At 38.9% G+C, this 25248-nt stretch overlaps 2 protein-coding genes across 6 annotated transcripts in view; one reads left to right on the top strand and one right to left on the bottom strand.

Annotated features, from left to right (window-relative positions):
* TMEM163 (transmembrane protein 163) overlaps nt 1–2435 on the top strand; it is a 69243-nt gene extending 66808 nt beyond the window's left edge. Inside the window, exons 7-8 of the mRNA XM_082199473.1 lie at nt 758–899; nt 1317–2435. Of these exons, the coding sequence (XP_082055599.1) occupies nt 758–899; nt 1317–1377 (203 nt within the window). The 3' untranslated portion in view covers nt 1378–2435. The remainder of the gene's footprint in view (nt 1–757; nt 900–1316) is intronic.
* Nucleotides 2436–4009: 1574 nt separating this feature from the next.
* MGAT5 (alpha-1,6-mannosylglycoprotein 6-beta-N-acetylglucosaminyltransferase) overlaps nt 4010–25248 on the bottom strand; it is a 120965-nt gene continuing 99726 nt past the window's right edge. For 3 of the 5 annotated variants that reach the window (XM_082198286.1, XM_082198288.1, XM_082198287.1), the window contains exons 12-17: nt 23485–23634; nt 18097–18243; nt 15829–15945; nt 14993–15067; nt 13979–14136; nt 4010–12473 (exon numbers count right to left, since the gene is read on the bottom strand). In XM_082198286.1, coding sequence (XP_082054412.1) covers nt 12275–12473; nt 13979–14136; nt 14993–15067; nt 15829–15945; nt 18097–18243; nt 23485–23634 — 846 coding nt within the window. In that variant the 3' untranslated portion in view covers nt 4010–12274. The remainder of the gene's footprint in view (nt 12474–13978; nt 14137–14992; nt 15068–15828; nt 15946–18096; nt 18244–23484; nt 23635–25248) is intronic. The other 2 variants (XR_014213400.1, XR_014213401.1) reach the window with 2 other exon arrangements.

Below are 25248 nucleotides of genomic sequence, written 5' to 3'. Positions count from 1 at the left end.
ATTCCTAAAGGCTCAGACACTCTGGCTCTTTTACCATATACAGTGGTGCCCCGCAAGACGAATGCCTCGCAAGACGGAAAAGCCGCTAGACGAAAGGGTTTTCCGTTTTTGAGCTGCTTCACAAGACCATTTTCCCTATGGGCTTGCTTTGCAAGACGAAAACGTCTTGCAAGTGTTCCGATTTTTTCCCGCTCCCCCCCCTTTTACTAAGCCGCTAAGCCGCTAATAGCCTTTTAGCCTCTAATCCGCTAATCCTTTAATAGCTGCTAAGCCTTTAATAGCCCCTAAGCCTTTAATAGCGCTAAGCCGCTAATAGGGTTGCTTCACAAGACGAAAAAACCGCTAGACGAAGAGACTCAAGGAACGGATTATTTTCGTCTTGCGAGGCACCACTGTATAGAGAGACCTCTAGGGAAAAGGCAATGAAGGGTGGTTGAGAGTTAGCCAAGCTGTCGTAGGTTTCCTTAAAACCTACAGAACAAGCTCTGTGATGAAGGCAGATGCATGTTCTCTGCACTTATCCTAGATTCCTAACTATTATAATGTAAACATAAGCAAAGTCTGATAAAAAAAACCTTGCAGTATCAAAGTGAGACACATGATCAGAGTGACATCTTGTGGCCAGTACCCAGAAAAGCTTAAATTTCTTAGTGGGTTTATTTTATGTGAGTTGACAATGGTACCCATGTAACTCATTAAACTGATGAGCAAACTCTTTGGTTCTTGGACAAGTCTAAATTTATACTTTTTATTTCAGGTTTCAACTCTCTGGTAGGAGGAATAATGGGATTCTCCATACTTATAAGTGCGGAGGTTTTTAAACACAATGCTGCTGTTTGGTACCTGGATGGAAGTATAGGTGTTCTAATTGGACTGACAATATTTGCCTATGGAGCGAAGTAAGTGAAGTTGTTCCTTTTTTCACCTTATTCTTTGTGTTTGCATGCTTACCAGATACTGTGATGATCTGTTCTTTGTATATGATGCTTGAGGCATGGGGTAGCAACCTCAACACCATTTCCTGAGATGTTGCACTTACTTTGCTGTGGTGTATCGTCAATATTTACCATTGCCCTTACTACCTTATTGCTACAAAGTTTCATTGCTTAAATATCAATGTATTGGGTGACTTACAATTGCATGCCTTGCTTAGAACACCTTTTAGAATCCACCTTATCAAAATCTACTTTGCAGTGGTTGAGCTCTGGATAGAATACAAAGATATATTCTCAAAAATCTTCCAGCACCATTGTCCATGATTTTCTGCTTACAACTTGTGACTTTTGTCCTTCATCAACATGTGCTTTCATTTCCAGACTACTTGTGGACATGGTTCCTCGTGTACGGCAAACACGTCATTATGAAATGTTTGAATAAAGACAGAGCACCATGGACTTTTGCAAAATGTGATAACGTACTACATCCTGGCAAACGGTGCCAATTATATTTACAAGATTGCACTTTGTTTCTCATGGTATATTTTCTTTTTACATTATCTTTCCAAGAAAAGGTCAATCTGTACAATTAGGCAAATATGTACACCGCTTAGATCTTGGCAAAAGTAGCAACAAGCAGCCGTTTTCTTTTGTGTGTGCTATTTAAAATCCTGCAAATGGTAACTGAGATGAGCAAAGTGCACAGTTCTAATCAAGCCGCCATGTTTTGTCTTCTGGAATATTAAGAGTTCTTCAACACAACAGATGCCTGTATAAAGGAGCCAAACCCGAGAGGGCGCAGCCACAGTAGTCTTTTACCATGGCACCTTAAGGACTAACAGGTTTATTGTGGCATGAGCTTCTATAGACAAGAGACTACTACTGCATCTAATATAGACAAGAGATGGCCTTTAGTTACGTTGCCACCAGCGTTTCAGAATGTGCCAGAAAGTGAGACATTCCCAATGTCTTCTGCACAGAACTCAGTGGTATTGTACTTAGCTTATGGGGGCCAACAGACACTACTTGATGCATGGAATTAATCCCCACCCCACCAGCCTCAAATCAACTCCCTTTCCCAAACTGCTCCATTTTTAAATTCAAAGAATCTAATGTGAATTTCATACTATTTTCTAAAATTCTCTGCACTGCATAAATATGAAGCAACACATTATGAAATATATTAAGTTGCACAGACAAAATAAGCACAAGGTGTTAATGTACAGGCAAAAGCCAAAAAAGCAAGAGGGGGTAGTTTTTGATTATATGTCTATGGCTGTATTATGCACTTATGTAGCGGTATATATGGGTAAATACATGGGTGTCCTGTTGTCTGGTATAAGTGATGGTTTCAAGGTGGTAGTAAGATAGCCTTTCTACTGTTAGTTAGGCTATTCTGTAGGTGTTCCATGTTCCCACCCACCATCTTATGTAATTTAATATCTGGATTACAAGTTATGACTCCCATCATGTAAATCAATAAAGCTGTTACCTATTTTATACAGTACCTGTAATTAACCTTTAAAAAAGCTCTCTAGATAATACATTAACAATACAATCTATGTAATTATTTAAAGTTAAGTCCTGCTGTCTTCAGTGGTGCTTACTAACTTGTAAGTGTGTTCAAGATTGCTTCCTCAATAGAACAAGTCGTCTTGTAGAAAAGCCCTCTGAAATGTTGCTGCCATTTTTTCAGCTATGAAGCCCTTTCTACATGAGTTTAACATTTGGTGAGTATGCAGAAATTATCAAAACATAAATTCGTACCTCTTACTGTTTTGATACTGCATTTTGCAAAGGTCGAAATGAGACGTTTACCCAGGCAGCTGCTTCCACAGAAATACGTATGTGGAATAAAAGCTTACATATACAGTAGTCACATACTGAGTAGCCAACACAGCAGCTCCTCTACCCTTCTTTTATATGTTTTTTCTTACACCTGCTATATAGTAAATCTGCGCAGAACTCAAAATTTGAGACTGATGGTAGTAGGTGTAGGCATTAAACATTTTTATTAAAAAAAATGCTTATCTCCAATTAAAAAACACTGAAGTGCAGTTGCCTGAAACTGCTTGTTGAAGGGTGTCTGACAGTGTTAACAATGAAGTTCATTCTCTATGTGACACCTTACCACCTCAGAAATGAGGATTCTCGTAATAAATCAGGTCTATAATCTCCTCCAGAGAAACCCTGTTAAACACATTTGGCATCTAGTCCTCTACAGCAACATATGGGGTCAGTTGGTAGAAATGATGCAAATATTTTCTCCCACTCTAGGAGGGATCTGTTACAAAAAAGAGTCGTGGATTCCAAGCAATGAATTGGCCAGCTAGCTTTCTCTGCATAGAGGACTTTTCCTCCAGGAATTCCTTCTGCTCACAGAATAAAAGCTTAGGATCCCAGCTGTGTGTGTGTGTGTGTGTGCTCGGCATGGTTAAGTAAAGATCCCTTGGTGTACACAGCACGGATTGCCAATATGGTACCAGTGGGCATACATGTGCCAATAGAGGTATTCCCAAAAGGCCACAGCATCTCCTCTCCCAGCCTTGAAAGAAGCATTGATTGTATAGCAAACGGAATAGTCACACCATGCATTTAGTTAGTGCCCATAAGCAAATGTATCAACAGGCCCCAAGAGCTTGGTACAAAATGTACCAAGAGCTGGCAGCCCCCATGGTGTATAGATTAATTGGTATTGCCACTGATATTCATACTTGGGCACATATTTACGGCTTCTACTGTTTTTCTGACGCCTTTGTTTCAGGCCTACAGAGCTTGTGCTGTGAAACCATCAACCAGGCCTCACACCCATATGTGTAAGGCTGATTTCATGACTTTTATAGCAGGGGAATATCAGTTGCATTGGCAAGATAGTCTATTATACAATGTAACTATCCCCCCTTTAAAAAAAAAAAAAACAAAAGCAGAAAAATGAAAGCAGAAAGGTTCAATTCTTGAAAGAGGGAAAAGTGTGCTTTTGGCTTCCTCTGTATTAATAACTATAAGAAAACTCTGATCTTAATTTTATTTTCAAGCAGTGTGGTTGGATGGAAGAAAGGGTGAAAACAACGCAGTCACACAAGAAAAAGTTTATTGAAAAATAAAATTTTCCCTAGTTTGCCCTACAACAGTTGGTGGGGGTGGGGTGGGGGGTGGGGGAAGGAAGCATTGTCAGCCATGAGAATACAGACATATTTACACCTTGGTTTTAAGTTTCCCATGTTGTTAATCTTCTAATTTTACAGTTACTTGCTGTGAAGCAACCTGCTTAAACAAAATATAACGGAACACAATTTAAGAAATAAAACCCCCGCACAAAATTTCAAGCATGTATTGTTTTAAAAAACATAATCAGTGCTCGTGAAACAGATTAAAATCCTTATTAAACCTTAACCTACTACTCCGCTGCACAGTACTCAGAACTGGGAAGCTAACACTTTACTTCTCATTACAAACAATATTTTGACTTTCAATGTTATATTTATAGAGATAGTCAGTGACTTGCTATTCTCTGTTGCACACTTCTGGAAAAAAAAACACTACTTACTTTTTTTAAGGGTTTCTCTTACTAGCCAAATGTTAATGTTGTGATCTTGACCCCTGGCTGTGGACTGCTTAGCTTATTTTAGTGAAACAGGAGAATGGTGAATATATGTACTACTCACTGCTTTCTGTTCTAAAAAATAGGACAAGTCCAAGTTGGGAGGTAAGCTTTGTTTTGTCAGACAAAAACAATGCCATTTGCTTAGAACCCAGGTTTCAGTAAACTATGCAAGCCTTCTGCATGGTTTGCCAGTACCTCTTAGTGGGGCGGGTGTTACCGATGCATTATGTAGGTGAAAGAATTTACATACATACACCTGGCAAACAGTCCTTGGAACTGGTAGGTTTCTTTCCTTTGAAAAGTCATAATGTAAACTATTTGCCCTGTGGCATTGGGTTCAAGGAAAAGTTTAATTAGAACTAGCAATGTCCCATAAACACCTACTGCTATATATAGCATATGGCCAATTCTAATATAAGAAGTCACTTTCATAATTGTCGTAGTAGGGGGGGTCACTTGATACAAACACACTCCAAATGGTAGATTATTAAGCAAAGCTGGTACCTTCATGTACACATCAATACAAAGGAAATTAATTCGTTTATATAAATATAAAATGACAGGGCATAGTTAAGTAGCATCATTCAGTGTCCTGAATATATAGTACTCAGTAAGATATAATACTAAGGTACATCCATCTTGTATATGCTATTTCTATAGCATAACACACATATATACACACACTTTTAACATTTGCTATATTGACTGATCTTCCTACCTGCTCTGTTATATAGTCAATTTATGCACAATATGTTCAGTCTTTACTATGGGAATTTTACATCCAGAAGAGATTTAGAAAATTTTAGAATAAGAAGCAGCAAAGCATGAGCAAAGCATTAGACTCTGTAGAAGAAGCTTAAGGTACTGGAAATCAAATCCAGGAGACTGGGGTAAATAGAAAGAAGCACAGATAAGAGAGAGAGATCAATACTGGCCATTAGAACCCAATTGTTTACAGCAGATGGAATGTGGAAGTTGCTGCAGGTGTGAGTCTTATGTCTGTTCTCCTGTTGCATTCGTTTTCCATATGCAGCTTGTTCAGCCACTGTGAGAACAGGATGCTGGACCAGATGGGCTATTGGCCTGATCCAGTAGGCTCTTATTTTATATGCTAGTCATGTATGCTGTGTGGTCTGATTCCTCATTTACATTCACTCCACAATAGCTGCTACCTATCCTAGTAAAACAAAGGACAACAGAGAATGCTCAATTGAAACTAGACAGTAATTTTAGTTGCTTTAAATTGATTCCGACTGCTTAACTGTGGTTGTTAAAATATCTGCACTTAAGCATAGTGAGAGTAGTTTGGGCACTGTATGCATACCTGTTTTCTTTGTATCAGTACACTCCTGGTTTGGGAAGTGGTGTGCACATGATGTTTAGCTGCAATTCATATCTGCCCTGTTGTTTCATATAAAATGCTGCATTCTGATGTGCTTTTCCCTAAACCAGTGAGAAAAAGAAAGCCCTAGCTGCACTGTAAGCCATGAGCAGGATTTTTTTTTGTCCCAGCCGGAACTCAGTTCTGGCACCTCTCAGGTGGGTGCTATTGCCATAAGAGAACAAGGGAGGTGTTCAGGGTGAGTTCCAGCATCTTTTTCTATAAGAATAGCACTAGCCATCAGCAAAGCTTCTTAAATAGCTACTCTCTTGCTTTCCAGGTGCTGCTAGACTCCCAAATCCTATCAGCACTGACTGGCGACATCAGTGGTCAGGTATAATGGGACTGCAGTAAAAGCTGGAGGACCACCAGGTCCACAACACTGCCTTAAGGCAATTTCTACTTCAAGCACCTGAGTGACTATTTACTAAGTTTTCTGCAGAACAAGCCTAATTACTCTTGCAACATTATAAGCAGGAGATTGTAATTTCAGTTATTTTGAATTAGTCTAGTTTCATGTGGAAGGAAGGTTAACGTGATACAAATTGGCCTGGGTTGGAAGGATGCACCTGTTCCTGAATTTCCTTGCAAGGTTGTTCTGGTGGAAGAGAATGCAGAAAAGACCTCGAAAACCTCTCTTTCTGTGTACCTATGCTATTTTAATGTGATGGCACCGATAATTTAAGTTGGAATGGTACTTTATTAACTCTAAAGTTATTGATTAAAAAAAATTAAGCAAAAAGACCGTCTCTAAAAATGGTGTATAGGGTTCCTTTAGCAAAGCAGAAACCACACCAATCATTTAAAACTGCTGAGAACCAATCAAAGTAAAATAATTGCTATAGCATCTTTGTATGGTTTCATATTAGGTGTATGGTAGGGTAATTGGGTTCAAAGAGCACCTAATCATGCTGTTAACAGCAAAACACCCAGCTTTTTTTTTTTAAAAAAAGGAAAAAGCCATTTGATAGATTAAGATGGATTGTTGGAAGATGCCTCCCTTGAATAAGACTTTTTTTTTTAAAAGGTTCTTATTGTGGATGAAAGATAAGATTTTTATCAAAGGGTGCAAGGGACCAGCTATTACTAAGTACATTAATGGGCTATGGACAACTCTGCATGTTGATACTTAATTTTTTTAAAAAAACAAACAAACTTGCATGACAATTGCAATTGCTTGTTGCATTTGACAACAGCCATCTAGAGCACCGCATATAATCAAAGCTAGAGGACGTACTGCATAACCAGCTTAAAACACCTATAAATTGCCTTCTCAACAATAACTCTCTTCACTTGTTGCACTAAATAAACAGGAGTTACCTAGAATATGAATGGCCTCTACTTTGCCCAAAAGGCTGGAAGCAATGATCTAGTATTGTATGAAACCTATTGAGATTTATAATCTTCAGGCATAACCCATCACAATTACTAGTACTAACATCCATTGTGAATGCACAGTGATTTTGTAGCAGTCACGACACTCTTTTCAATTCAGAACCTGTATGAAGGCTATTCTTTCTTTAGAAAGCTCACTGTCAAAAATACAAAAACAAAGGCACTAATTACGGGGAGGCCACTGTATTATGTAGTTAATTCAATTGTGTGCCTCAGAACTTTTACAACAAAAGTTATTGGGGGAAACGTAGTGAACTGTCCCTGAATTGCTCCCAAGTCCTTTTTTTAAAACTAAGCAGCCTGTCAGACAACCAGTGGGCATCGTACCATCCAGGTATAAAATGCTGAATGATTAATTACAATGCTAAATACATTTTTATCCCCAGTTACAAATGGAAATTTCCATAGACTTTTCAGAGAAATTGATTTAGGGGCTACTTACACACTCTAAAAATTCTCCATATTGGACAGCTATATAACCAGAGCCACACTGACAAAATAACATGCGAGTGTTCAGTCATGTTGGTAGGCAAGGTTCTTCTCTGTGGCAATTTGTAAAAAGAAGGAAGCCCAGTGCTACTCAGATTACAAATGTCACCACTTTTAAATTTATCCTGTAGTATATATCTGACTCTATTTTTAAGGAAGTGCATAGGTAGACCCATACCACACCAGTCTTTGTGCACTTGCTTGCTTGAGGAGGTTAGGCTGCTCCTTGTGACTTGGTGTTAGGCTTCTGATAATCCTTATTCTACAAGAGTGGTGCAAACGTTAGAAGCACATAGCATGCCATGGTAGCTGTGTGAGCTTGAGCTAGGGGACATGAACACTCTGATGCTACAGGGATGAGCAATTACACCTCCTTTGACGAAAAAGAGGAGGGGACTTGTCTCCCTAAACAGCTTCTTGAGTGCTCATGTGGTCAACCTTACATACTACTAAATGTGAAGAACTTAACAGGAGCACCTTCATACTTGCGAAAGTTTGTGCTAAGAACTTCTACAAGAAAATAACCTATTCAAAAGATCATGCCAGTGAAGTACTAGTAATTTATAGAAGAACATACTGAACTGCATTCTTTTGAGAGAGAGAAAAATCATGTACATACCAATTTACATTTCTAGTTCTTTGATATTGGACTTCAGCAATTTCCTGTCACTTGGAACATGAAAAGTAAACTACCAAACCATTTAAGACCAGGCAGATGGGCATTAGCTAACTATATTCTCTCCTCCCTCCTTTACTAAGATTTAGCATGGATAATGCATCATATATAAGCGCATTGTGTTTAGACACAAACATTCAAGTACAAATATCAATAGGTAGCATTCTCTTTGAGTTGTTGCAGCTTGTAGTACGTACTTTTGCTTTGTCTTTTCTCCAATATTAAAAAATACTCTTTATAAATCATACCAATATTTACAGAAAGTATATAAATCCTCAAATTAGTGTTCCATTATAATTGCTCAGGCAATGTTCACATCCCAAACACACAATTAATTTAAAATAAAAAATAAAATAAAAGGCACACATATTAGCAGAATGTGCTTCAACACTGCCATGCAGAAACCAACCCCCCCAACCACAACTGCTTCTATGAACCACAAGAGAGACAAATGATCAAAACTAGGTGAAATGTACTGAAAAGCATACCTATTTATAGATGTGCAAATCAACTTGCATATATGAAATAAATGAGGTTTTTATTGGCATTTTAAACAGTGTATTCAATCTTTACCTTTCAAAGGTAAGCTTTAATGTTAAAGTTCTTTAAAAATAAATTATGTAAATGCTTCTCTCAGGTTTTGGTGACCTCTCAGAACAAGATTTCTTTTAAAAAAAATTACCAAGTTACAAACTTGTAAAATAAGGGAGAATTTTTTTATATATGAAGACATGATGCTTCTATCATGATGTGTTCTTTCATTTTATTTTAGACTTCAGGGAGCTCCATGAATTGTAGCCCACTACACCCAAAGCCAAAACCTGCCAAAATGATTTGCAATTCTATTTATCCCCTTAGATCTCCTAATAATCCTGAAGTGAAATACCACATTTCTGCATTTGAACTTTTAAAAAATGGTCCAGGTTTCAGTCAAGAAAGGCATTCCCCTCAAATATACCTATAAATTTGTCTGGCTTTAATGAAAAACCACCTTAATCATCACCTGCCATCTGCTCTTTATGCTGGCAGAGGATTATGAAGGCATTTGTTTTCAATGCGTCCTTCATTAATGGTATCCATAGAGATAGGTTTGAAGAAAAACCTTCTAGATAGCCTGGATCATGGTACAAGTTTAATTTGCTTCCACATTTCGATGCTAAAAAAGTGTGAGGCCCACTGACCCTGTACTAACTACAACATGGTTAGATGAAACTCTTCTTTTGTACCATCTACCAAGTCTTCATAGTAAACACCATAATAAGGCTAATACACAAATTCATTTCTCTTCCACAATTACTGTTATTTTAAAAAACGCAGCTATGAAATAACTGGATGAGCCTATCAAAGGTCTGATCCTATTCTCAGTGATATCATAAAACACTTGAAGAAATAATGGGAGACCATTTCATATGCAGAGTAAACCCAATGACTTGAAGTTAGTCATAACTTAAGTCCATTCATTTCAGTGGCCTGCTCTGAATACGGCTTACTCAGATACCACCCTACAATAATGTTATCAATTATACCTTCTCAGTACACCGCCACTCATTATAACCACATAGCATTTGGGGGGGGGGCCAACATACAGTATGTCTAAACTAGCAATTTACAGATATACCCCCTGCTGAAAGACTATGTTATTCATTGCACCAACAAACTAACAAAACTCAAATCCTTCTCTTGGGGTTCGTTTGATGCTATGTATGAAAACAAAAACACATTAAAAATGTTGCAATAGAGGACAAAATCTATGTTATTGTTGAAAGAAAAATATCTAAGCAAATGATCAGATTTGTAAAATTGTATATTGATGTTTAATTTATATCTTTCTCTGGAGAAGAAATATTAGATTGGAACTGGCCCTGTTACTAAAGCCAAACTAATCTGAATGTGCTAAGATGCATTTACAGCACATATATTCTCAAACATTTTTGCTGCAGCAGCAATTGGTAGTGCTTTGTTTATTGCCAGGTCTAGTTTGATGATGGTCTGTCCTCATAAAGAACACATTAGAATAAAAAAGTCAATCACCAACAAGGGTATCAAAGTTGAAGAGTGATCATTTTTAAAAGGAAGGAAGGAGGGATGGGCTCCCATGTACTTACAAGTGCGGGGCAGAAACTGCTTGGTAACTTAACACACAAGGCTAGATTCCAAGTGTTAACTATTACAGAAATCCAAGACATCACACAAAAGCCAGTCACAAGTTACTGGAATTTGGGCCAGCCACTGCTAATTTTTAATCCTATGCACATACAATTAAAAGTTTTTAGTCTTGTCAAACATTTCTGGAGCTATGACCTGCTGATATGAAATAGTTCTTAAAAAAAGAAAGAAAGAAAGACTCTATCTCAATGATTTGAGAGAGGTGTTTTCCCTTATGGTCTTTGGTATGTCAAAAGATACTTGAGTGCTTCCCACAATAAACAGTGAATGCCAAATAATGAATTAAGTTACATTACAAAAGAACAGAAAGGAGTGAATTATCCCACCAGTAGATATAGTAAGTAATATTTAGGGTAGAGGGGAAAGAAGCAAATAACTGAAGTATCGTACTCTGATATAATATTGAAAATGGTCCAAGTTTTTTCTTGCCAACCTGTGGTAGCTTTTAGCTTCAAAGTGAGGAAGCATCCATTTTCTATCCAATGTCTTTCTATCCAATGCCTTCCACAAACAGTGCTTTTAAAGATGTCAGCTGTGCTGCAAAAGCAACCCCTTTTTCCTTTAAAAAAAAAAAAGAGGAAAAGCTGATCTACAAACAAATCTGAGTTCAATTCTCTGGATTAATTTCAAATTGTAACACTACCAACCTGCTGCAGCACACCTACTTTTAATTAAGGACTTCAGGAAGAGGTCTCACTTGCTTATAGTCATTGTTTTGTTCATGTCTGTCCGTCCATCCTATAAAAGCTTGTTAAATCTCCCCAAGCTGTCAAAAACAGACCAGCACGATTTGACTGCCTCACTTCTATTTTCAACTTTCAGTCACTGTTTCTCCACCTTATACTGAGGAAAATATTGCTCCAATGGCACTATTTTATTTTCAGTGATCTAACAGTATGTCTAGTCACCACCCTACAACAAAACTTCGTGGGACTGGGAAAGAGGGCTACACTCATAATTCTAGACAAGACCATACATTTTAAATATTACGCTTATGTGGCTTAGAAGCCCTGATGAATGGCACAATCATAATCCATTATCAAACCAAAAGTATCTGCGACTCAGGAAGCCACCAGTTAATGGTGCTACTTGCTTAGCTATGTGAAGATCACTACACGGCTGTGAATTTGCAGAATGTGTCAGATGAAATAAAAACCAATAGATATTCTGTCGCTGTGTTCCGTTGTAGTTCCATGTTCGCCAGCCATTCAGGATTCAGAAGACTCCTATGAACAATGTACCCAGGATTGTGTTAGTCTTTCCTGTACTGACCAATCTCTTCCAGGTCTGTTTCTTTGTACTGGAAATAATATTCAGAAAAGTTGTTGATCATGAGGAGTTGTTGGTAAAAGAAACCCACACTCTTAATTTACCCTTACAAAATGCTGAACTTTGTTTTTTACCTCCTTAAGTAAATTAAGGAGATTTCTGTGTCACTGGAATTGCTTGCTTAGGAAAAAAAATATAAATCATTTGAGATTTTTTAAAATCACTTTTCTGTTCCATCGTGGTACAGATTTTTCTCTTCAGCAATTGTTCTGCCTGCAGTACCAAAGTGCAAGAAATGGCAGCAGCTCTCACTAAGCCACTGGCTCTTTTGTCCCTTCATCAAGTCAAGTGAGCTGCTGCTATAGACAGTCTTTACAAAGTGCAACTTGTCCTTTAAGGTAGTCTCTGCAAGGGCAGATTCTTTTGTGGCTTGGATGAGATCCTGCACAGCTGAACAACAAGAGATCACCCTGGAAAACACAGTGTTTTCTCTTTTCATCAAAAGATGGAACCACAATATCATTTGCAGACTCAGCTGTATGACATTCAATGTTGTATCTGGAAAAGAAAAGGAAAAGTAAGACAACCTATATCACTTGCAATAATTCAGCAAGCAGCAGCAGCAGCACTTCCAACTCATGGTTCCAAAGGTAGGTAATGCAGAGATTCAGTTCATACATAAAACTGACATCTCAGCAATCGGGTCCGTAAGCTGCCCAACTCACAACGTCAAAAATCACACCGATAATTTCAAAAGGGTGTTACAAGAAGGCAGAGCCTCACTTAGAAGAGATTGACACCATCCCAGAATGCTTGGTTACACAAACACCGATGAGCAGAAATGCTATAATCCAGAGTTCTCTTTGACATGAAGTTGCATATTCACAGTTAAAGCGGATAACTAGAATGTATGAGATCTGTACTATGCAGTTCTACTATAGGTCTATTCATTCGTTATATCCCCCCTTCCCTTACATAAAATGAAAAGTAGGGATGAGCCCACTGGCCCCCACCACTTCCCCAATCCATCATGTACAGCACACTGCCTGTTCTAGTCAAGTAGGCTCTCTGCACAGTTGGAAACCCTGGAAGTGCTAAATCATGTGGCAAGTCTGCTTCAGTACAGCATGTTTCCAACAAGCAGTGAACTGCAGGAACAGTGATGGAGTGTGCAGAAATCACTCCTTGTTTGCACTTCTCCTCATGCAATGGTAATCGTGGTGATGGCGAGAATGAGTGATTGGGAATTATGTTGCCTGGGCACTGTGGCACACTCTGCTCTGGAAAATAGTGACTGTCTTATATAGGACATTCCCCAAGCCTAAGGGCCAGTTTACACTTTTCAAATTCATCCAGCAAACCCACCTGTATATGCAGAAGTGTAGAGTAAAGCTAGAAGCTGGCAACTATTTTAATGATGATGATTGAACAAAAAACAGTGGCAGATGCACAGTCACAAACATGATTCTAGCAATGCTGCTATTACAACAGACACACACACACGTACAATGGAAATCTTCCATACTAATGCCACAGTTAACTCACTTCATACAATAACCGTCCCATTTGACAAGTTTACTGGGGGCATATACCCCAACAAACCATGATTTAGCAGACAGTTCTCAGCAATCATAGATGTAAGCTAACATACATGTGTGATATTGTCACACGTGAGAGCATACAGGGAGTTATGGGGTTTCTTTTCCGCCAATACCTGCATACACCAGTCTAGGGGAAAGTATTTGAAAGTAGATCTAAACATCAATTGTAACTTGTAGGTCAACATAGGCAGAAGCCAGGGAATTGGTTGCAATACAAAGGAATGCTATGGTAAATTCTGTGTGGTTAGCAACATGCACGGCATCATTTGGTTCAGTTTTCTCTGTCTATTAAATGGTGCTATGCAGGTGTATAGATGCATGAACACAAATGCATTATATTCAAAAGCCTCTGAAGTTTATTTCGTGCTGAGATTGAAACTGTGTTCCAGAGCAACATTCAAAATGTGCTGATAATGTTTACTTGCAACTTTCTTTTCTTGTCCTTGGAGCTGCAGTACTTACTTCAAGAGGTCTTTGTCCTTGTTCAGGTGCTGGAAAAAGGATGGCTCACAGATGAGCTGATTTTCTTGACAAACCTGCTTACATGATTTCCCAGACCCAGCAATTTTAACCTGAAGGGCACTTAATGGGGGCCACATCACTTGCCCGTGGCAGAAATCCTGAAAAAAAGTACATTTTATAATGACATGGCAAAAAGTGATTTCACTCAATACGCTGCTGTTATTCAAAGCTTCAATCTCCAGACGGTTCAGTCAAGACTGTAAGGTAACCAGCATGGATCTCAGGGCTGCCTAAATCTCTGCCAAGTGTATAATCTTGTTTCAAGCTCCTGTCTGAAACTTGAAAGTCACCACCACTCAGGGTAAACAATACACAGCTAGAAGAAGAAAAAGAGTTTGTATTTGATATCCCGCTTAATCACTACCCTAAGGACTCTCAAAGCGGCTAACAATCTCCTTTCTCTTCCTCCCCCACAACAAACACTCTGTGAGGTGATTGAGGCTGAGAGACTTCAGAAAAGTGTGACTAGCCCAAGGTCACCCAACTGCATATGGAGGAGGGGGGAATTGAACCCGGTTCACCAGATTACGAGTCCACTGCTCTTAACCACTACACCACACTGGCTAGATGGACCAATGTTCAGTTTTAATAGAAGGCAGCTTTTAATGTATGTTTTCTGTCTAAAAATGTGGGACCCCCAAGGCAATAAACAACCAACTAATAAAATAAAAATATTAAAAGAACACTGAAAATGGCTCAGCAACAACAAAAAAGCATCACCAAGCAATCTATTAGAGCTGTGGATTGACCACAAGATTTGTTTTAGACGCTGATAGAGTGCTTCATAGAGTGCCCTCTAGCAGTTAGTTTGCTGGTTAAGTGAAATTGGTTGCACAACTATGAGCTCTAGTCTATTCCACTTCTATTCAACAGAGAACAAGCACTGGTAATATAGTGGCTTACACAGGATCTCTGTGCTCACAAAGCAAGTATTTGTGGATATGGAGAGCATACCTGTTTCTCTATGAAAACATTCATTCTCTGGAGCATCCCCTCACATGTGAATTCAAAGGGCAGGTAAGGCTCAATCTGTTAAAATAAAATGTGCGGTTTAGTTCCTTGTTGTTGTTTTAAAAAATATTATCCAAGGCACCACTGTAACATATGTTTGTGCAGGTGCTCAGGTATTAGTTATGAAGTTGTTTAGTAAGGCATCTGCCATTCTAAATATTGCTGCTACCATGAAATTAAACTATAAAAACACTCAGCAACTTTCACACCTGTAGTATTTCCTAGCCCAGTTTCCCCTACCATTAAAGCTCTCAGCTACCAGAGAAATAATTTTGTGCTTTTTCGATCTGTAATCCCCCCAACCCGAGGCTTCTCATTTGCGCAGGATACATAGTAAAATAGCATCTGCTTTAACAAAGTACAATCTATACATATATTCAAATATGACATTCCAGCTATATTGGATGGGCAGGGGTGGGGAGTTATAAGCTGAGTGCCCCCCTCCCGGTTTCAAGCTCTTAACAGGATTTAAATCTTCTATCTTTTGAAATAATATTCATATTTTGCATATTGCATGGTATTTACAATATATAGGTTTTGCATATTAATGGATCTCATATAATGATCCATGTGAGTTTGCAACAAGCTGTAATTCATCGTAGCCAGAAAACATAGAAAGTTTTATTTTTGTTGGGTTATTTAAGGCTTTTAGTTTCATATTGAGCTCTTTCTGATAAACCTCACACTATCATATGTTTCTGTTCCATATTTATGCATTGATTTACAAATGCAGTGGGGTTTTTAAAACAACAACAACAACAACACACAAAACTGTTAACCTTTTGATTCAAAATTGCTTTCACTGCCTTCTCAACTTCAGAGAGGTCATTGATGTTTACAGTCCAAACATGAGGCTTCCCAATGTAAACTTCAGCATAGGGGTGTTGAGATGTCAACTGAAAGAAAAACAATCATATGTCATCTTTCCGGGAATCATATTCATTTCAGTAGGCAAATTTCAATAAGATGCAAAATGTGTAGATAACATAACACTCCAGCCATTTAGGGGGCTCTTTATTCCTTTGTTTTCAAAGCTTTGCTCACCTCATCATATTCACCAAAAAGGAATTATCTATCAAGATTTCTATAGAACCTAATCATTGAAATGTGGGGCAAGTAATTATATAAGAGTCAGGGACAGTGCAATGCAGCTTGAAAAAGGGAAGCAGACAGTTTAGTGTATCTTGCAATAAAGTATCCTAACACTTTGATACTAAATTCTGACCTCTCTAGTATCTCTTGCCAAACTAATTAGTATTTATATGAGAATTGTATGCTCAGTCATTTCCATTTGTGTCAAAGCTGGAAGACTCGATAAGATTACTTAATTTGTGAGTTGCCATCTGCAATGACACACTTTTTGTAGCTTGTTTAACGTTTTGAAAAACTTAATACAGCTTAAAAAAACAAATTCAGAGCACATGCTATATAAGCCATCTCTTTTTTCATATTTTACCTTCATGGTGTTCCAAAACATTCTGCACCCACTCTTTCCATAACCCCCTTTTACCTTGCTTCAAAATATTATAGGCAGCTGTTTACTTCTTAAGGAACTGTTCCCACCTGAATTGGCTTTCTCCTGCAGCCACTTCCTTGCCTGATATTATGCATTTGGCAGAGATGCATATGAGGTCATGTAAAGCACTGACATGCACATGTCCCAGCCCCTTGGTAGCCCATGAGTCTGTAGTCCATGAGTCACCTCCTGTACTTCTAGATAGCCTCATTCTTCTAAAAACCTTCAGAATTAATGCTACAGAGTTATAGTGCTGGGCATTATGCCCAAAATACTCCACTGTTTGATGACTCTTAATGTTAGCTAAAGGCTGGCAAGCAAGACCTTGCTTCCTGCCCAGTGAAGGCTAAAAGGCAGCTAACACGTGTAGATAAATGAGGAGCCTTCAATCCTAATCTCCCTTGCTTTACTTTCTGAATGCCATATTTACAAAGCCAATTCTTGTCGTCGAGACATATTTTGAGGACAAATCCTTATCAGCTTATATTTACTGCCTGTACAGAGTGAAAGCACCTTGTAAAGCAAATGTTTCTTTTACAAGAAAGAGGCCATTGCCACTCAAACAGTTTGTGAAAAGAATTGATTCCTCCCCCCCCCCCATGCTATGTTTATCCCTTTTATTAAGTTAATGGCCCTCTCTGACTGCCATTTCTAGGAACTAAAACAGGCAAACAAATATTCTTTATATTGATTTAAATACAAATATCATAGAATTTTATTTATACTCTTTTAATAGGCTATGTGCTGTCAGCATACACGATTCAGGTGGTGATGACTGTAAAACATTATAAATATTGAGGAACAAGCTGTTATTTCCAAGTAACAAGAAGTATGCTCAGGAGTGAACATGTGAACTCCATTATCTATGGGAAGGGAGAAGGGTGTACATACAAGCCCTGGCATAATATCCGCATCCACCTCACCCCCTATCTATCTCTGTGTTTGAATTTGAGTAGAGTCCTGATCAGGAACCTTGAAATGTGTGACTGCAAGTAAAAGTTCACTGTAGACCTCCATCACCCAACACAGAGAAGGTTGGGAGGGGGGTGCAAGGACCTTGCCCCTAAAGTCTAGCAAAATAATTCAAGTGGTTTGTTTTTTGTTTTTCCCCCTTGCTGGAAATTGGACAGAGTTTAACTTCCTTGCATTTTGTGTACATAAAGCTAAATAAATGTGCAAACCACCTCACACAAAAAAACAACACCTGTGGCCTGCTTAGAATTACATTCTTAAGATTTTCATACATTGATTTTTGTTTTTAGCAATGGGGATTTTCTGTGTAAACTGAACCAATTGAAAAAATTGAGCACTAATACTATTCTAGATACAAATGTCTAAAAGTAATTGCAGGATATAGGCTCAGAAGGAAACAATCCCAGACCAAGAGTTTGCTATGTTAATAGCAATGAAATCCCATACTTTGGTGATGTTTGAAAATTTAAAAAAGGATGTGCTACAAAAGCTACTGTTGACATGTCCAACCAGCAGTACACACAATAGAAAATTGTGAATATAGATGTTGCTTGCTTACCTCTCGGAGTGTTGGCTTGCCTTTGAAGAAATCTGTGTTTTTGCTGCTTTTTGGTGGATTAAATTTTGGATTCAGAAATGCACATCCATTTGCAATGGCCTCTAGAGGGGCAGGTCCCTCATATGGAAAACCAAGACCAACAAAGAGCTGTAAAATATAAACACTCATAACATTAGTTTTTACTTCATTTTCTATGCTACATTTAATGTTAGACATTATTCCCTTTCCTGATTAGTTTTAAACTGTAAAATTACGTTAGCTTACTTGTATTCTTTTATGCAATGTTGCATGGATCGATTCTTTTGTATTTATTATTGACACAAGTACAGATGGTTTGAGGAGGCTGCCTGTGACATAACAGGAGGGTCAGCCTGGACATCTAACTCACAAAGTAAGGTAGCTTCCTGCCCTATATCTGATGACTGCAAAAGGTGCTTGCTTTTGCAACATGCCACTCTCCTGAAAGAGCCATGAAAATATACTGCAAACCTGATAACCTTTCTATAACGGGAGAAAGTGAAAATGATGAAACCCTTTTCCTAAAATAAATCCTTCTCTAAATTAAAAACAAGTTTTATAAAGCACTCTATTTCCAATATTTTTGTAGTGGGCAAGGGAGGGAAAGGAAGAAGGGAACATCATATTTTTAGATTTCTTTACAGCCAAAAGTGCAGTGAAAAAAAGGTGGAGCAAGGCACACTGTCTTTCCATTATTGGGAGAATGTATTTTCACCCACTTTCTTAGTAACACATATCCCCAAGTCCTAAGCTTTGACCAAAGTCCACTTCATCCGCAACCACAATTCACAGACCTCAAGACATTCTAGGCCCATCACAGAGTAACAGAACCAGCATGAGATCCTGGCATAAGGAGGAAATATGTCTTTGGGGAATTAGCAAATACTTTGCTTGAACTTGTGGCACACAATGATTACTACACAAATGGCTTAAAATGTCTTGCATAGAGTAGCTGAGCAGGGTGGCATTCTTGAATAAGCATTTTCTTCAAACAGCACTAGACTTCCAAAGACCAACGGCAGGTGGCAGCAAAGTTTGCAGGAATGCGTACTTAGTCTACAACAGCGAGTCCAGCTCAAACTACTTGGAAAGCTGTGTGGAAAGGCTGTTTAGCATAAGAGATGAAAGAAGGGAGTGTGAGTGGCCTGCAAAAAGTCACCTGAAAGAAAGTTGCGTAGAAGTACCTGGTCTTATAGACCATTTTGTCTAACCCCAGCCTGATGCAGGAAACCGAGAGCTACATGGCTACTCCTCAGACATCTATATGAGTGCTATCCTGCCCCCTTGGTCTTCTCTCCTTTGGCTAAACCAGGGTTCCCCAAACCTGGGTCTCCAGCTGTTTTTGGACAACCACTCCCATCATCCCTAGCTAGCAGTGATCAGAGATGATGCGAATTGTAGTCCAAAAATAGCTAGAGACCCATGTTTGGGAAACTCTGGACTAAACATTCTCCATTCTTTTAACCCAAAGAAGGCTAACCTGTAGCCCTCCAGGTATTGTTGAACTCCCATGACCATCAGCCCTAGCCAGCATGGCCAGTCATCAGAGATGATGGCAGCTGCAGTCCAAAAACACCTGAAGAGGCGCAGACTCCAATCCCTGACTTGACCTTACCTCATAAAACTTGTTTTTTTATACTGCTCACCATAATCATTGTTCTCGTCTAACCCACTCCACTCTGTTTGTATCTTTATTAAAGTGTAGCACTCATAAATGGGACACTGTACTCCATTGGGGTCTGATTAGTGAATAAAATGGAACTTAATTACTTTACTTTCCATGTCCTGGAAACTATGACTCTATTGATGCAGTCTAAAGCCAAATTTTTCTTCTTTGCCGCTGCTTCATGTTGCTGACTCATTTCAGCATGTGGCTGGCTACAATCCTGAGGTCCTGTTTGCAAGAACTACTGCCAAGTCCAGATCATCTGTCCTATACCTGTGCATTTGATTTCTCTCACACTGAAGAATTTTGCCTTAGTCTTTACCGAACTTCGTTTGGTCAGCTTCAGCCCAGTTTCCCATCCTGTCAAGGTCAACTTGAATTTTATTTTAATCTTCTGAGAGGTTCCCTCTCCTAGTTTTGTGTTATTTGCAAATGTGATGACTCATTCCACCCTTTTATATTTATAAAAAGTTGAAGCCACAGCCCTGCAGCACCTCACTTAAAACCTCGTTCCAGTCTGATGAGGAACCACTAATGAGTACAATTTCACACCAGCTTTGAATCCACCTGACAGCAATGTCATTTAGCCTGCATTTAAACAGTTTGCTGACCAAGGTACAATGGGGGGGGGGGACTTTGTCAAAGTCTCTGCTGAAATATAGACATACCATGAGCATCCCACAACCCACCAAACCTGTAACTCAACAAAGATGATAAATTTATTCTGGCAGGATTATTAATTACAAATTTATACATGTTTCTACTAATACTGCATTATCATCAAGATGCTTTCAATCTGACTCCTTTATTATATATTTAAGTATGTTCCCTGGTAATGAAACTGGACTGACTGTTATGTAGTTTCCTTGATTCACCTTTCCCTAAGCTTTTGAAAATTGGGCAGTCCTGCCTCTTCTCACTTGTTCTCCAGGATTTCTCAAATATTATAGACAAATGTTATCAGAGTACACCAGTGAGTTCCTTTAGTACATGGGTAGGCAAACTAAGACCTGGGGGCCAGATCCGGCCCAATCGGCTTCTCAATCCTGCCGGCAGATGTCCGGGAATCAGCATGTTTTTACATGAGTAGAATGTGTCCTTTTATTTAAAATGCATCTCTGGGTTATTTGTGGGGCATAGGAATTCGTTCATTCCCCACCCCCCCTTTTCAAAATATAGTCCGGCGCCGCACAAGGTCTGAGGGACAGTGGACCAGTTCCCTGCTGAAAGAGTTTGCTGATCCCTGCTTTAGCACTTTAGGGTGCAATTTGTCTGGCCCTCAATACTTGAACTCGGCATCTTTGTTTCTATTGACTAATTCCTTATCTATCTGAACTGCAATTCTGACCTTCATTAATTATGCAAGGTTGCACACTTCCTTTTTGGAGAGATGAAGGCAAGACCAAAGTTATGCAGTGCTGCCTTCTCTGTGTCACCCTTTAGCATTTCACCATTCTTACGGAGAAGTCCATTGTACGTACCTGAAAAACCCTTTCTGTTGCTCTCTGCATCTCTAGCCAGCTTCAGCTCATTCTGAGTTTTAGCTTTCCTGACACTGTCCCTACAAGTCTGGATTCCTTGTCTGCACTTGTCCTTGGTTACCTGGTCTTCCCTTTATAAATGACCTTTTTACTTTTAGCTCCTCACTATACTTTCACATTGCCTTTTGTATACTACTCTCTCAATCTCTCTCTTTTAGCTGTGCCTCCCTTCTTCAGGAACTCTTGACCACCTGAGGAATTTCCCTATCTAGTATTTCTCTGAGCTTATTAAAATCAGGGTTTCTCCCCTGAAATTCAACTCATTCACTTTTGATGAATTTAAGAATTATTTGGCCACTTTCTCCCAAAGTTTCTGCTACTTAAATGTCCTGACTTTCTCTTTCCTGCTGGTTAAGACCAATCTATCTTACTCCTTCCTCCTTTCTTCTGAAAAAAGGAAGTCCTCACCTAGCATGGCCACATGAATGGCTCTTTCCAGCCATTGCACTTTCAGCAAATTGTCACATCTTAAAGTCTCCAGATGACTCAGGAACCCCATATGACAGGGGGGAAAGGTAATCATTTGAAGGCACCTTTGTCGGAACATGAGCTTCCATGCACAAATCTTGATCTGGACATCCTGCAACGATCCTTGCCATTGGAGAGGGGCAAGTTTTAATCCCCAAAAGCTCCTGGCAAAGGCTGCTGCTGAGAATTATTAACTTGTAAGTCTTAAGTGGGCAGGATTCAGGCTCTTTTGAGATGAACAATACTGGATATTAAAGCAACAAATTTTTAGTATAGATTATGAATATACCTCTTCAATATACCTCTTCAAAAGAAAAATAGGGCAAAGTGCCATCTGGCTTCAGAATGTTATAACCCCTATTACAGAGTGCCTTTTGTGGAGAGGCTGACAGTGAAATACAGGAAAAGTAAACCTCCTGCATTATGAGTTCCCACTCTTTTTTTAAAAAGCAGATTTAATGTGCTCAACATTTACAGAGAACAACCTGATCTATTTCTGCATTCCCATGCAGCAAACAAAAAAGGTAGACAAGTCTGATAAGCAATTAAATTATATCTTTTAATTAGCAGCAGCAGAAACATGGCCGAACCATTAATTAAAGTACTTTAAAATGTCACCAACAATTCAGCAGTGGCTGAGTTTTAATTAGTTACAGAAAATGATACTGGATGGGTAGATAAGCATTCTTCACTTTTTACCTTGACGCTGTTGGAACATCTTTTCTGTTCTATATGCTGTCAACTTATTTAACAAAAGCTCCTTAGGGGAGAGTGTGTAGCTCACATGTCTTGACAGCACAGGGGCTTCTGTTACCACTTAATAATAAATACAGCACCAACTGTCCTCCACTCATATTAAATAGCTGCTACCATCTGTGAAGTGTAACTTGGAAGTAACGGCACTACAAGCTTCACCAATTGGATCAAAATTATAAGCAGCACATACCACCATTTCAATAAGAAAGGAAATTATTTTACTGAGTGATGTTTTGCTTCACTTTAAATGAAAATCTTCTTTCAAAAAGATCCCATGCAAGCAAATCCTTTTGGCCTTTTTGAAAGAATGTTCTCAGTATTTTTGTGGAAATGTTCTTTGCTTTTTTTGGCAGGAACACGGATGTATTTGGTGTTTAATACTTTTGAAATATTAAGATTTTTGTTGAATTTTTGTCACTTGTACTGTCTGCATTTGAATTATTTCGTATTCACATTTATTTGTTCTTTGTGAGCTGCCTTGGGAACCCTTTCAGGCTGATAGGTAAATAAAAAATAGCATACCAGAAACACAACATAATAGAATAAACAGCTATTTGTGTGAGAGGGATTTTGCCTCAAGTTTACTGAGCCAAATTATGAAGTGAGTTTATGTGGGAGGAGTGTTTCTGAAATCATCAAACTTGGTTCTCATGCATGCAAAACTTCTAGAGGGTGGAGGGGCGGACATTTAACAGTGAAAGCTTTTCATTTTTCTAAACAAACTTAACACACATATGAAGCACCATCCCAATAAGAAATTGAAACCAGTGGAATCTTTGGAACACTGGACATTGGCAAATGTTTAGAGCTGTTATGGTACAATGAGCATAATGTGTCAAGCGCTTCATGGGGGGGGGGAGTAAATGCATTTGAATGCACATGTATTTTAATCTTTTGGGGTTTTGCTTCTTCTTCTTTTTTGCATACCAGCCAACTTACCTTTGTCCCTCTCAGCAGGAACTGCAAATCCCGGCCACTGAGGATGCCATGGTTTTTAACATAGCTGGGCATGTAGACAGTACTTGTCCCGTGGACAGTTCCATGAACTTCTGTATAGGTATGAATGACATCCAAATAAGCTTTCTTATCCTAGTAAGGAAACATAAGCCAACCAAAACTGAGTCTTCACGTAATGCAGAGGACTATCTATCTCATTACCCACCACCACTACACAATACAATATCTCCTGCTGCTCCAAGACTCCCCTGATCCTACGGAGCAGAACTTCAAGGGGCAAAGGGGCTGTAGCCGTGGTCAGATCAGCAAAAAATGCTGCAGTACCCCATCAGTACTCCCACCATTGGAACTAGTTAAAATCTAAGCTCTTATTTCACCAAGAAGACTGGTTATGCTAAGTTTTGGGCCCCACACATCTGAGCCACACAAAATAATTACTGATCCTCTCCCAATTTTAACTCCGCCTGTGCAAGTGGTTTGAAGAAAAAAGAATCCCTCTCATCATCCCCAGTTCACAAAAGCTTAATGGTGGAGCCACGCTGCTCATTACATACATGGTGGCATTTAAAAATTCTTCTCTAGAGTGAGCCACAAAGTCTCTTGGTTTCCCCCCGTATCCTAGGACTTGAAGCAATGTGGAAAACTAGGTGCTTTGTTTCGAAGAAATTTATTTCATAAAAAAAACCCTTGACCTGCTTTCCTTTTCTCTAGAACTCATTCAAAGATGGATTGTGAAGTGCTCAGTATAGAATAACCCTTGAAACCTATTGCATGAATGAGACTTCTCAACTGTGTAAATCAGCAACCTCAAAGTCTGGTTTCTAGTTGAGAAGTAAATGTACCCTTTGTCTCCACTGGGAACAGAAAGCACAAGTTTGTGTTTTGCATCCCTCAGTTCCATCACATGCAACAGCAACGCACTATTCCCTGTCTGTTGGTTAAAAGCCATGCACAGATGCTCATTCAAAGGTTACAGGAGACTAGGAAGAATCTTCCTGCCTTGAGCCCTGTAAAATCCAAGCATCTTCACATATATTTGAATTATCAGTTTAAGAACACAAAACACACTAGCTATTACATCTTCTAACGAAGAGTAAATATATTGTAAGAAGTTTTATTTAATTAAAATTTATTTCAAGATTTCAATACCACACTTCATTCTTTTGGGGTTTTCATGATGGTGTATGATCAGTGATCTTAACAGGGCAATAGGACAATAAATAAAAATCCAGAAAGTGCCCCACCTAGAAAGAAACCCATTAAAATTATTTGCTTCCAAAATGGTCCCTCCCGCATGGCAACACTGGTGCCCTGCCAGGCAAGCTTCTTTGCGGGGGGAGGGGGTGTTTTGTAGTTGACGGTCCACCACTCAAAAATCCCTCTCTATTGCTGTTGAAGATCACACATCCAGTCAAGGAGGAGATGATGATTTGGTCTTCCCTTTGGTCTTAAAAAATTGTCCTCCTTTTTGGACTACAACTCCAATCAGTTTTTGATCCCAAGATTTCAGCAGTCTTCAGACCCCTTCCTTGAACATGTTTCCACTTAGCTTTCCTTGGAGCTCAGATCTCTTTCCCTTGCTCACTTCCCCACTATAGTACACACAGCCAGTTCCTGGGCTTATCTGTAAATTCCAAACCCTGTCTTCAAACCCAAGCCAGAAAAAAAGAATTAAACAGCTTGGCTTAATTTTTCTGATTTCATTAAACTCAATCAGGTTTGAGTTTCTGGTTTTTTTTAATGCAA

Source organism: Podarcis vaucheri (genome assembly GCF_965113315.1).
Source record: "Podarcis vaucheri genome assembly, chromosome: 1".
Taxonomy (NCBI): domain Eukaryota; kingdom Metazoa; phylum Chordata; class Lepidosauria; order Squamata; family Lacertidae; genus Podarcis; species Podarcis vaucheri.
This window is presented reverse-complemented; position numbering and strand designations above follow the sequence as displayed.